Raw genomic sequence first — 13,679 nt, forward strand, 5'->3', positions numbered from 1 at the left:
AAGCTACACGACCAATAGAATGCACAGGCTGACAAGAGAATCTAGCCAGACACCAGCAAACATTTTTTAAAATGCTACAATTCTCACTATATATTTTTTTTGTTTTGGAAAATGTATCTTTCCTGTTATTTATGAAATGTATAGTGTGCTTATTGTTACTTTTAAGTGAATTAAATTAATATTTAACAGTGTCTCAGTTTTGATTATTTCTAACATGGTCGTGATCTATATCCTACACAAATAGAAGTCCTTTTGGGGTCTGCAATAATTTCAAGGGTGGAACATGCTCCTAAACTGGAACATTTGGTAATTTCAGGGAGTTTCTCCCTTTTCCAAGCTCTAACTTGCCAGGTCCAGCCATTCAGTGGGGTCTTTTTCTTCCCCCACTTGTGTTACGCCCCAGTTCGTCCTCTCTGCTCTGGCTCCTGGCCTCAAAGTACCACCCTTGGCTCAACCTTGCTCACCCCTGCACGGGACTTCAACACTCATCATTGTCAACCCTGAATTACAGTCTCTGAACCTTCTGGGGCCTGTGTGCTGGACAGCCAGGACCGCCACTGGCTCTTTCAGCACTCATGCACCCCCTCAGCTGGGGCTGCACCATCTCTAGCAGGACCCACATGTCTCTCATCATTTTGCTTCAAATGCTTGTTCCAAGTATTTTTCTCTCATTTGTCTTTTTAGCAACCTCTGGTGCACCAAACCGTGTTGATGGCACTCTCAGTTTGTGACATATTTGTTCCCTGCAACAGCTCTCTGTTGTTTCTTTCTTCTGTCATCTACCATGTCCCATCTCATTCCTTTCCTGCTGTCAACTTTGGCTCTAGTGTATTTATGTTGCTTCCCTCTGATCTAGCTCCCATAAATATATGTAGATTTTTGTGTACCCAAGAAAACACTTAGTTTTAAGCGTGGGTTTCTCAATTTATATTAATGGGATTGGCTCACTCCCCCAACAGGGTTTTGAGCTTTGTCCATGCTGCCGTATGAGATCCAGCTGACCACTCAGACTTCTGCAGGCCAAGTCTATCTCCCTAGCCAGTACCCTAGGGAAGGACTCGGGTGAGCTCAGGTTCAGGCACTTCTCTAAGCTTGGTTTTCTCATCAAACAAAAGACTGGTGGTAATATACCTCCTTTTCCAGAATTACTATGAAGAGTAAGTAAGTACTTCAAAGTTTTGCCAATCACTTGGCCATCAAGAATGGTGTCCTGAATGACTCTTGTTTATGCTTCTCCACACCCATCTTTCCTCTCCCAGTCTTCAAGGACCACAGTGACTCCATAAACCAGGGCTGTTATTACTGCTACTGCAGGATAAGGAATAGAGCATGGGATGTGGGTCTAGAAGATGCTGGTTTCCCAGCTGTGCTACCCTGGGCAACCACTTACCTGAAGCCACACTTCTTCACAGGCAGTAGCGATGAGCACGCCTCCCTCGCTCAGAGAATTGCTGAGTGAGTGAGTGACAGGGAAGGAGCAAGTGCTCTGTAACCTAAGAGGTGCCACTGAGTTTGGTACTCTGTTGATGAGGGTGGAAAGAAAAGTAGAGATTCTAAGCTGCCAAGGAGAGGAACGGGCACTGGGAGGTACCCAGAAGGGCCTAGAAATGGTCTACGTGCCCATGACCTGGGTGCCAGCGTTGTAGGGACACACGAGGCAAGACACCGAAGATAGCAGGAAACAGTTTTATTTGGCTTCAGCCAGGTCAAAGGGCACAGCTTTTGTTGTAATCAATCAATCTGCTGATTGATTCTGTATTAAGCAATCCTGAAAATGAAATTGAATTTTATGACTTTTCCCAGGCAGTTTCAGAATTTTATACCCAGCATATTAGGGGAAGGGCTCAGAAATCCACAATCTGTAGAAGTTCACATAAAAGCAGTTTTTTTCTTTCCCTTTTCTGGGCAAGTTAACCCTTCAAAGACAACACCTGAGGAGGAGAAAGCTTCCCTTTCTTTCCTTCCCCTGCCAACTGTTACCATGGAGCCCAATTGGTACTTTCTCTTATCTTAGAAATGTAGACATCTCTGTGAAGCCCCAGCTCAAGGCCAGAGACCTTGCTTACACATTTCTACAAACTAATATACTGGATACATGTTTTTGAAAAACTAGTAAAGGGGTGTCCAGCACCTGGAGTGCTGATGGTATCTTCCCGGCCAGTGGCCAAGTAAAACAGGGCAACACAAAAATAGGAAGTTTATCTACGCTGAACTCTTTTGTAGAGACTCTTGCTGATAGTCCTAAGAAGCCCAGTTGAGTGAGTGGCCCCAAGCCTGGAGGCCCAGCAGTGGGCCTTGACCTCTGCACTTGCTGGCTGTGCAGTCACAGGCAAAGCTCCTCGTTAAAAAACTGCTGTACATTAAAATCCCATGGGAGCCTTAAAGAGTACAGATCTGGGCCCCACCTCTGTCCAAGGGTACTGACCCTGGAGGTGGGACCTCAGTCGCAGATGTGCAGTATTGCTATGCAACCCTCTGCAATTCTGGCTTTTTCCTGCCAGTTCATTCCACTGCCCACAAGATGGTGCCCTCTTTCTGAGAAATCTTCCATATTCACCACAGAGCAACAATCCATTTTCTGTATGAAGCAATCCTGAAAAAATGAAATTGAATTTTATGACTTTTCCCAACATCTCATTAAGCCAGAATCCTATGCCCTCAGCAGTTGCTATTTACTGAGTCTTTTTCCCTTCTGCTACAAACTACGGGGTTGGGATGTGTCTTCAAACGGTGATAATGCAAAGGAGAGGGTAGGCATTGAGTGCTGACTTACAATCACAATCACTAGTATCAATAACACCTAATATTCATTTAATCCTTTGTCATCTGCAAAAAGCTTCTCATAACTATCCTTGGAATGATCCTATAAAATGGTCATTATTATACACATTTATGAGCTGAGAAAACTGAAGCTCTGAGCTCTCTGGTTCAAGGTCCAGGTAATAATTGGCAGAACTAAATGTTACCATCCCAGACCTCGAGCTCTTTCCACTGCATCACAGAGGCGATAGCAACTGCTGGGGACTCAGAAAGTACAGCCCTGAGAGGAAACTTCTCAGGACATCCTCTGGAAGCAAGTCAGACAGATGTCATTCTGGAACTTCAAGCCATCAGACCAAAGATCAGTAGTCAGAAGTATTTGACTGGACCACGTGGCCAACTGAGGTAACAGCTGTGAGGTTTCTAGGGAGATGCTGGACAAGTCAGCAGACACTCAACAGGAGAACAGATTTTATTATTTTTTATTTTGGCTTCCAGGAAAAATGAACTGCAATATGCTAATGAGAACAACTAATCTTAATTCTGTCTTAATAAAAAGTTATAAATTTGTTTCCAAAGAAAATTCTTTCTTTACCAGCAAGTGATGTCTTATATCAATGGATCTAACAAAGATAATTTACAAGATCACTTACAGACTTGCTGCCAGACAGATTTCCCTAATTGATCAGAAACTCAAGTGTCAGAGATGCCAGATTCATCCCTCAGGGCGTTTTATCTCAGATGAAGGGGCTGCATCTGTAGGTTCAAGCTGCGTGGACAAAGAAAGCTGCTTTCAGGACAGAAGCAATGAGATGGAAAATTTAATAAATTAGCATTTTGATAATTTTACTGATTTCTAAAGTGTATCTTAGCAATTCAGTTTTCTGTGCATTAGCTTCCTGATCTATAAAATGATGACAATGATACCTATTGTTTAGGGATCAAAAGAGTCTCCTTATTAAGTATTTAGAACCATGCCTAGGACACAGTAAGCATGATGTGTTTCTTAAGTAATGGATATGAGCACATCCACTTTTTTACAAGTGCAATTTTAATATTTTCGAAATTCCAACTAATTTTGAACTTCTGTTATTTGCATACTTGTACGTATAGAAAATATACTTCAGGAACATTAAAGTATTGCCTCAGGATTAAAATTTGAAATCCCACTGAAGATGCACATTTGATTAAAACAGTCTTTTTGGCTTCAGAAATCAGTTAACAATTCTTTAAGTCCACCATGTTATTTGTCTTGTGATTACTGTTAACAATAAATAAACCCATGCACTGCCTAAAGAAAAACAGAGTAATACAATGATCAGATTTTTCTTTTTCTTCAAGAGGGGTTTTCCTTTATTCCTTCTTATATATATATATATATATATATATATATATATATATATATATATATATATATAATTTGTTGATGGACCTTTATTTTTATTTATTTGTATGCGGTGTTGAGAATCAAACCCAGTGCCTCACGTATGCTAGGCAAGCACGCTACCGCTGAGCCACAACCCCAGCCCTCCTTTATTCCTTCTTGACCCCTGTTAAGTCTGGAAACTAGGGATCATTTTGGATGGCCCCCACAGCACTTTCCCCTGACTCTGGTGACTTCCTCAGCCTGGGTTTCTAGGTGAGTTGGGAGCCTTCTTTCACAGCAGTCTCAACTGAAGCTCCCTCTTTGAAAATACTTGCAAAACAATCCAAATAAGAGCTCTGAGGGGATATATGCAAACCCAGGGACAAAGACTGGACTGCTGAGGACATCGAAGGGGCAGGACTCAGAAGAAAGGCACATGAATTGAAGTGGAGTTTTCCAATCAAGTGGCTGTTTTTCATTTTTCATTTTGGTCTTACAGTTTAAGCATTTCTACTTAGAAAATCAAAATCTGAAACGCTCCAAAACCTAACACCTTTTGAGTGTCAGGACACAAGGAATATTCCATCCCCAACAATATGAGGGGTCACATAAGCACACTAGAAATATTCTACAAAATTGCATTCAGTCTATGTATATGAGGTTTATATGAAACATAAGTGGATTTTGTGTTTAGATTGGTATCCAATCTTCCTTTTTTGGGGGGCGGGTATTGGGAATTGAACTCAGGGGTATTCTACCACTGAGCCACATCCCAGCCCTTTTGTATATTTTATTGAGAGACAGGACCTTGCTAAATTGCTGAAGCTGGCTTTGAACTTTCGATCCTCCTGCCTCAGCTTCCTGAGCTGCTGAGATTATAGGCATGCACCACCATGCCCAGTTAGACTTTTAATTTTCTTTCTTGCATGCTGTTTTATGAAATAGACTTTGTGGACAGGAGATGAGAATGAAGATGTACCATTTCCAGCCACCAAATCCCTTCTTATTCCCTCTTGATACCTAGTTCAAACCCAGTCAAATCCTTCCCAGGCCCTATCCCCAAGCCACATACGCCCTACTTCTAGCTCAGAAAGATTCTGACAGGCCCAGGCTGGGGGGGAGAAAGAGGAAGACAGAAGTGGGTACAGGCTCCATTTGTGGTGATAGAACGTGCACTAAAATTTTACCTTGTGGAAATGCTATTTTAAAAGATGTTTAAAGTTTGTTTAGTACCAGAACTACAAGGTAGCTACACTGGGAATTATAGAGGCTTCTGGGCATCAAACCAGGTCCTAACTAATATTCATCATTGTTTCTATGAAAAATGAAATTTTATTCCAAATGCCTGACCTTTGATGAATGAACTTTTCCGACAGTATGGGAGTGGGACACTGGTCTACATGTACCCACACATTCAAGTACCATTTCTTTTTCTGTTAATCACATTGTACATTTCTCTGTCTCTCCATAAATACCATTTTTTAAAATAAGGAACAGAATAGTATCAAAAAAATGTGAAAAGCAAAAAGTTAAGATTTAGGGCTGGGGTGTGGTTCAGTGGTAAGCACTTGCCTACCAGACTCAAGGCCCTGGATTTAGTTCCCAGTACTACAGAAAACAGAAACCAAAAGAAACTAAGATTTAAAGAATAAAGTTAAACATTTCATATTTATTGAGTTCAAAGCAATGATTCTGATATAAATGCATCTTCACTGAGTTACAAAAATGAGTCAATACTAAACATGATCTCTTTTTCATAGCAAGAGTAGGAGGCAGTGTGAGATAAACACAGCACAAGTTTTGTAATTGTCAACTGTGACTCTCAAAAGACAAGCAACTTCACTTTTCTGAGCCCTAGTTTCTTGATCTGTAATCAGAGATAGTTATATTCACTTCCTAGGACCACTTCTTTAATTGACAAAACATAAATATCTTGCATTAAATCTAGCACATAGTGGTTATTTCCCATCCTCTCTCCTTGTATCTAATCTCTTTGGAATTCCCTGTTTTACTTCAATAAAAGTATTTTTAAACCTCATTTAGCTTTCAGAAGCCCTTATTTAAACTTTTCCCTAGGACTGGGTATCCATCCATCTATCTGCTTGATTTACATTATCAGTTAACGTCCAAAAAAGACTAATGTGGATGAATTCTTAAATACTAGGTAGGTTCAAACAGCCTACTTATTTTGATAATTGTAATCATTGTTTGAACTGATTCACCTAAACATATCACCCTCCCAAACAATCCTTGGTTTTCACAAGACTGTGGATTTTATTTTCTCCAATCCCCCCCCACCCCCACCCCCTGGCTCTGGATTTAAGATTCTTTGAAGAGTCTCAACCAGGATCACTTTTCTGAAAATAGTTGGCAAAGTCAAGGTTTACTTAAATGAATTAAGAAATGAGCTCAATGAAGGACAAATCCGATTTTATTTAAAAGAGAACTGTCGGGTGTTCTTTCCTATTTACTATTAGGTCCAACTCTGCAGAATCAGCTGCGAGGGGAGTGGCATTCTGCAAAGAAAGCCAGTGTGGATGGACAGTGGAAGAAGGCATTGTTGACAATGATGAGCAGACGTCTGCTCTGTTGTTGGGATGTCTGTGACTCTCCTTCCAATACTCTCACTGGTCCTTTCCTGGTACCTGCCCTCCCACTGCCTGCAGGGGGTGAGGGCAGGGATCTGACTTGCTCCTGACTTGATGCTGTCATACTCCTCTTTGTCCAGGCAACTCTGTGTCACCATGAGACAAGGCCCTGCCTGCCAACCTTAACCCCAGGTTAAAAGTCACACTTGTTCTGACATTAAGGAAACCTGAAGGCCTAGGGGGTTGATAATAATTCAAAGACAAAAACCTATGAAGAATCACACACATAGCCCATATTCTAAAACGTTATTCCCTTCAATTTATAATAAGATCAGAAGGATTTATTTGTTTTGAATTGAAATGGTTTATTTTTTACTTTACCCTCTTATAAAAGATGTTTTCATAAGGTGAGATCACCATGCCACAAAAGCTTGGTGCTATCCAGACAATTTGCATTTACTGTATATTTATGCATTCAAGGTTCATTCAAGTATTCAATGTGAAGCTAAAATGTCTGCTTTTACAGTAATCTTCAGGAGTGATGATTTTAATTTTGTGGTGCAGAAATAAGGCCACATAAATAGGCAAAAAGTACATCTATGAAAATGGTAAGTCTTTAACTTACTAATCCACTAAATCTTTGACAGTAATTTTAGATTAAAATGGTCCAGAGGACAAAGTGCATAATTAATGATGAGAAAATGATTCCTTCAAGTCTCACAATACAGAGTTCTCTCTGCATTAACCATTTGTCTCGTTTTATTCATGTGAAAGTGACAGTTACTTCTTGCTTCTGTCCCCTTCATTCCAGTACTGTTCAGTCTGCATTTCTGTGAGTCGGGAAATTGTGCGCTGAAATGCAAAGATTTCCTCTTCTCCAGTAAACATGGAGAGTCCTGCCGAGTCCTGGTCATAAAAAGAAACACATAAAGAAAATCCCAGCACTAATTAAATCACCCCAAGTGAAATTTACAGGACTAAGTACAGGTTTTAAAAAACTTTAGGTAAACCTATTTAGATTAAAAATTTTTAATATATTTTTTCCATATATGATCTTTCAAATTAGACTAGAGAGTCAACTATAGTCAAACCTATAAGTAATAAACAGAACAAATTACCAGGGAAAAAACTTAAAACAAAAAACATTACAAGAATAATTAAAGCTGAAATAATACTAGAAAATCCAAATATGAAAGATTTTGTTCAGAATGAGAGTTCTCTGCAAACCTCTAGGGACATTCCAGATAGAAAAGGAATTCTTTTTCCAAAAGTGCACATCAGAAATAAGTAATGGCATGAACAGTATTCTGCTAAGTTAGGAAGAGGCTGAGATGTGCTTCTGAAGCTTCATAGGCAGGCTACTGCCCAAGGGGGCTCCTTGAGGACAAGCCACAAATAGCTTTTTCCAAACAGGGTGAGCAGGCAGGTCTATGACTCTGCCTCCTCTGGACACTTTTGTTGGGTCCTGGGTCCTGGAGAATGTGCCTGGGATCTGACTTTGCAAAAACCAGAGCTGCTTTTAGTCCTCAGCTGCTGCGATACTTGGTCCCCTCATTGAGGGTTAAGTTGGGAACACTGTCTCTGTGAGGCCCTTTAATAGCCTGGAACCAGTGATACCAATCTGGGCTCATGGCCATTAAGTGGCTCTGAATTTTCCTTTCTTTCATTAGGGTTTGCTATTATGCTCTTTCAGAGAAAAATTCTGGACCATCTTCTCTGATCCACTGTGAACCTTCGTGACCCAGAGGTCACATTTCCCCAATTTCTTCATATATTATTGGCCCCAAGCACTGAGCTTACTTTGGGGTGTCCTGATCCCAGGAGGTAAAATTTGAAGGCCTATGATTAAATGACTTTAGAAATGATTTGATGTAATTCCTCAAGTATATTCTTTAAAAGACAATAACAATATTTGGATGTAAGTATTGTTCTTGGTTCTCCAAGAACCATTTCAAATGGTCCCAGCATAGGGGGTTTTAAGTAGCTAATTATTTCTACACTGCTGTGATCTAAATATTTGTGTCCCTCTAAAATTCATATGTTGAAATCCTACCCCTTCCCCCACCCCAAGATAATGGTATTAGTGGGTAGAGCCTTTAGAAGTTGATTAGGTCTTAAAGACAGAACCTTCAGGAATGTGATTAGTGACCTTAAAAAGAGGGTCCAGAGAGATCTCTCACTGCTTCCACCATGGAGGTTCATATAAAAAGATGGTGATCTGTGAACCAGGAAATGGGTCTTCACTAAAAACCAAATCTGGTACCTTGAATTTGAACTTCCCAGACTCCAGAAATAAATTTCTGTGAGAAATAAATTTCTGTGTATATAAACCACTTACTTCATGGTATTTTGTTATAGCAGCTTGAACAGACTAAGAAATATACATTTTTTAAAGCACTTTTTAAAGAATTACAGGCTTTTTTGTCCCAAACTCCTGAGAATACATAATTTCTATTCAGGTCAATATGGAATGGGCCTACTCACTCCAAATGGGCTTTTACTTCTGGGGCTGGAAGAACAGGATCCTTAGCTTTGGAAGGAGTGTTAATAGCTTTAAATTTTGATTAAAATTTCAGTTGTCAATAATTGGGAAATATACCCTGCAATGTTTTCACAGAGGAAAAAGTCACTTGTGTTTAGCCTGAGGTGAATCTAGACTCTAAGTTCCAGAAGAACTGGGCCAGAACCAGTCTGTCCCCTACAGAGTTGTCCCCAGAGCCTGGCACCCACAGGTGCTTCATAAATGTTTGTTGCATAAAGGCTAGAGATAATCATAGATTTCTTTTTTTAATATTTATTTTTTAGTTATAGTTAGAGGATTAAACCCAGGGCCTCGCACATGCTATGGGAGTGCTCTACCGCTGAGCCACAACCCCAGCCCCAATCATAGATTTCTTTTAAAGCTGGAGCCCTGCTGAGCACTCCACCATCCTGGTCAAGCCAGCCCACACTCTTGGTGTGATACTCTATGAATCCAGCGATCACAAAGAAGGACATCCAGAAAAGGCAACATGGTGTAGCAGAATGAGCCTGGAACCAGACACCATTTCCTGGGGTCCACCTCTGGCCTGCCATTATCCAGCAAAGTAGCTGCGGGCCCATTAGTCTATCTCTCTGGACTTCATTTTTGCCAAATGCAAAACGAAGCATTGATCTGCACAATCACTAAGGTTTCTTGTACTTTAAGACTGTAAATTAGTGATATTGAGAATGATAATAAGTCTGCTACACTGGCTTTAGAAGAAAACAGCAAATCAATAGTTAACTATATATTGCATTCTTCAAAATGTAGCCAGTATCAAACCAAAAACAATTAAGCTGTTTTATAATAAAAAGAGATTATGTTAATATTGCCTACCTGGCTCAGTCCCAAATCATCCATCAGTATTCTGCTTTGCTCCAACTCACTGTCATGATGTTGATGCAAAAATAAGCTTGATATAGGAGTCATTGCGGAGCAAATTATGCGCACCTGAAATAGAGGAAAATGAGTAAATGGTGTTACTCTTTATATTTTACAAGTTGAAAGTAAGGAAAATCTCTCACAAAATAAAGATCTGTTTGTCACATCAGGAAGCTTGGATCTTTGCTTTGAAAATGTCCATAATTTTTCTAGTGCTTTGTAGTTAAATTATATTTTAAAAGTGCATAATACTTTTCAAAATATTTCCAAAGAGCTTATACCATGCTGTGAACCAAGGAGCAAACGTTTCAGTGAGAAACTTGAGAACTGCTGAGGTCTCAGCTCATGACATCAGCCCAGATCTTCTGGGTCTAATCTGATGTTTTTTCCATTTTTGCCATGGTTGGAATGTTTGTGTTCCCTCCAATTCATGTTGAAACTTAGTCCCAATGCCACACAGTATTAAGAGTTGGGGCCTACAGGAGAGAGTCACAAGAACAACACAAGGATCTGTCCAAGCCTTGATCTTGGACCCCCACCTCCAGAACTGTGAGATACAAATTTCTATTATTTGTGAATTACCTAATCTACGGTATTCTGTCACAGTAGTGCAAATGGACCAAGACCATCACACTCTGCTGCTGATCACATCTGCGCCAGGACACACTGTAAAGCAGCTACCACTTTGCTGCACAGCTGACAGTTAAGTTCAGCACGTTAGTCCTCAACCCTGAGCTTCCAAAATGTACATTTATATCAACATCCTGCCAGAACATTCTTCAAAAAAGACTAAGCTTTACATTAACGTTACTTTATTACATAAGTATTTGAATGAGCAGATATGTGTATGTGATCAGATACCAGAAACAGCTGTACATCTTTTGTGCATTTTTTGGGCTGATGTCTGTCTACTAGTTTAAATATAAAACATACTCCTCTTGATGTTTAAAGAATTCTAGGTTTGTTTTCAGCTATCCCTTTAAAATCATTATTTAAATAAATACATCAATATTTTAAAATAACATGTTGACATTTGAGACTAGTTTTCCCATATCCAAACAGCCTCCTACCCCTTCTTATAAATTCTTTTCATTACAAATGACACTTTTTTCCCATTATTTAGATGGCAATATCCTTATTTCACAAATTTCTATGAATACACTCTAGAATAAAATCTGTTTAATGCTCTCAAATTCTGAAATAAGATAACCTGGCCTATATTTTATAAAGATTATAATGTCTAAATGTGTGATTTAGTTATAACAAAACAGTGTAATGGACCACTTAGAGAGTGGTCCATTACACTGCTAGAAAAATCCTTGTATCTTTAAATAAGAAATGAAAAGTGGGAGTGGGGTGGGACTGAGGGATGGGATCACAGGCTTTCTTTAAAGTATTTCCAGGTGAAATACAAAAATAATAAAATTCTTGATCCTCCAATCTAAGACCGACCTACCATATCCTTCTTGAAGCCTTTGCCTGTAAGATCAGTGCCACCTCCAGGCTCATACTCTTTACTCTGGACCCCCTGTGATTAGTGGGGAGCAGTCTCTGTAGAAGGCAGACACTCATTGTCAATGGGCCTTGATCCCAGCTCCAGGACCTTGCCTCTGCTTCTCCTAACTTCCTGACCACAAGCGTGTCCATGAGCAGCAGTTGCTGCCCTTTGTGCTCAGCCCATCCATCCTGGGGCCCTGGCTGCAAACTCCCTGCCCTAGTTACCCTCTTTCATCCTGTGCATGGAGTTCAGCCCTCACTCCTTTTAGCATTTATATAAAACCCCTGTTCCAGGTCCCATGCTGGGTCCTCATTTGATGGAGTGAGCTCTAGAATCTGGATTTTAAGTAGCCTGGACGATTCTAATGAAGATGGTCCTTAGAAGATTTCCCTGTGCCACCCTCACCTACCCCTTTCAGATCCCTGTGCTTTCCCCAGACTCTCAGTACCATAATGTCCAAAAAGTCACCCTGCAGTGGTGACTGAACATGGACTTCTGTGGCCATGTGAGTCACAGGTCTCTGACACAACTAAAAGCTCCAAGAAGGCAGGTGCTGTGACGGCTAATGTCACTTACTCCCAAATTTCTAGTACTGAGCACTGTGTCTGGCATGATAAAGGTTATTGAATGAATGAGAAAATAAAATATTGAAGCCTCACCTCACCCTTGCAGCATATTCTGTTTTTTTGTCTTCCCCCAAGTCCCCTTGATCTTATAATTACTGCTCTATTTAATTCTGTACAAGGAATAGGGAGTAAAACCATGTTTAAATGAACTCTAATTTAACATCATACACATATCTTTATTGACAATATATATTTACAGCTGTATACTATTAATCGTGGCTCACCTTTACTAAGAGTTCACTATATGCCAGACAATGTTCTTACTACCTTACATACTCATTTCACCCTCACAAAATTCTTTGAGTATCCTGTTCTTCTGGAGAAGGCAACTGAAGCTCAGAGAGGCTAACCCAGTCTTCAGGACAGACAGCCTGGCTCCAGCATGCACTCTTTTACCACCAGGCTACAATGCCTTTCATGAATGAGCAGTGGTTCTGCAATCCAGGTGGAAACACACGGGTCCCAACAAACAACACAATGGTATAATGCTAGTTATCGGGGTTTCTGGGTCATAGGGCAAGAGAATTCTAATATTGTTCATTCATTTTTCTACCAGCCAACCATTTATTCAGGCCACACGTATTTATTAAACACTTGGTCTGGGCCAAGCATTGTGTTGATAATCATAGATGGTGCATGTGATCCTTCTGGTAGAAGGATGGAACCATTAACGCAGCAGAGTAATTGTGATGGGAGTCTGACTGTAAAACTGCTACTGCTACTAATGGTACTTGTACACCACTCAGCCTTGGCCAAGTGTTGTTTCAAACACCTTAAATGGATTAGCCTTTTCAGTCCTCATGGCAACACTCTGAAATAAATACTATTACAGGCCTGATTTGTAGATGAGGAAGCTGTGGCAGAGAGAGAAGAAGTAAGTGGTAGAGCCAGGATTCCAGGCCAGGAATCCTGGTCACCTGGTTTTGCAATCCAAAATGTGCAGTTTTGAGAAAATGTATTACAGCCTTACCTTGAAATCATAAAAGTTATCGATGAGAGTTATGAATCTTCGAGCTTGAGTCCTCTTTGCCAGCGAAAATTGTGGAATGTTTCGTAAAAATACTGTGTCAAAATTCCTAGATAGTTCCAAATAGTCACTGGCTCCAAGTGGCTATCATTAAAACAAAATAAAGAAAAGAGATTAATACTGGTTGCCTTTGGGTTGGTTTAATTTGAAAACTCCTATCACTCTGATGTAGACAGTGGCTTTGAGGGTAATGACCAAAAGGGGCAGTGCTTTCAGAGTAGGTTAAGGACACAGACAGTGGACCCTGTGTTGCCTTAACAATGGTGTAAATGTGGGCAAGAAAGAAGAGTGTGGTGGAAGTGAAAGAGTATTTCTGGCATAGTCTTAGCTGGTACCTTTTAGGAATCTGTCCTAAATCCAGTCTTTTATATTTTTATTTAGGACATAAGTTTTTAATACTTATTTTTTAGT

At 40.1% G+C, this 13,679-nt stretch overlaps 1 protein-coding gene across 3 annotated transcripts in view; it reads right to left on the reverse strand.

Annotated features, from left to right (window-relative positions):
* Nucleotides 1–1,761: 1,761 nt before the first annotated feature.
* Nucleotides 1,762–13,679, reverse strand: part of Afg1l (AFG1 like ATPase) — a 207,183-nt gene continuing 195,265 nt past the window's right edge. Inside the window, exons 11-15 of one of the 3 annotated variants that reach the window (XR_003300862.2) lie at nucleotides 13,212–13,352; nucleotides 10,073–10,186; nucleotides 7,499–7,620; nucleotides 3,414–3,529; nucleotides 1,762–2,593 (exon numbers count right to left, since the gene is read on the reverse strand). Coding sequence is in view for 2 of the 3 variants with exons in the window: in XM_026389658.2 (XP_026245443.1) it covers nucleotides 3,493–3,529; nucleotides 7,499–7,620; nucleotides 10,073–10,186; nucleotides 13,212–13,352 (414 nt within the window). In the remaining variant the exon portion in view is untranslated. Of the gene's footprint in view, nucleotides 2,594–3,316; nucleotides 3,530–5,812; nucleotides 7,621–10,072; nucleotides 10,187–13,211; nucleotides 13,353–13,679 lie in introns of those variants that run through there. The other 2 variants (XM_026389658.2, XM_026389659.2) reach the window with 2 other exon arrangements.

This window comes from Urocitellus parryii, chromosome 8 (genome assembly GCF_045843805.1).
Source record: "Urocitellus parryii isolate mUroPar1 chromosome 8, mUroPar1.hap1, whole genome shotgun sequence".
NCBI lineage: Eukaryota > Metazoa > Chordata > Mammalia > Rodentia > Sciuridae > Urocitellus > Urocitellus parryii.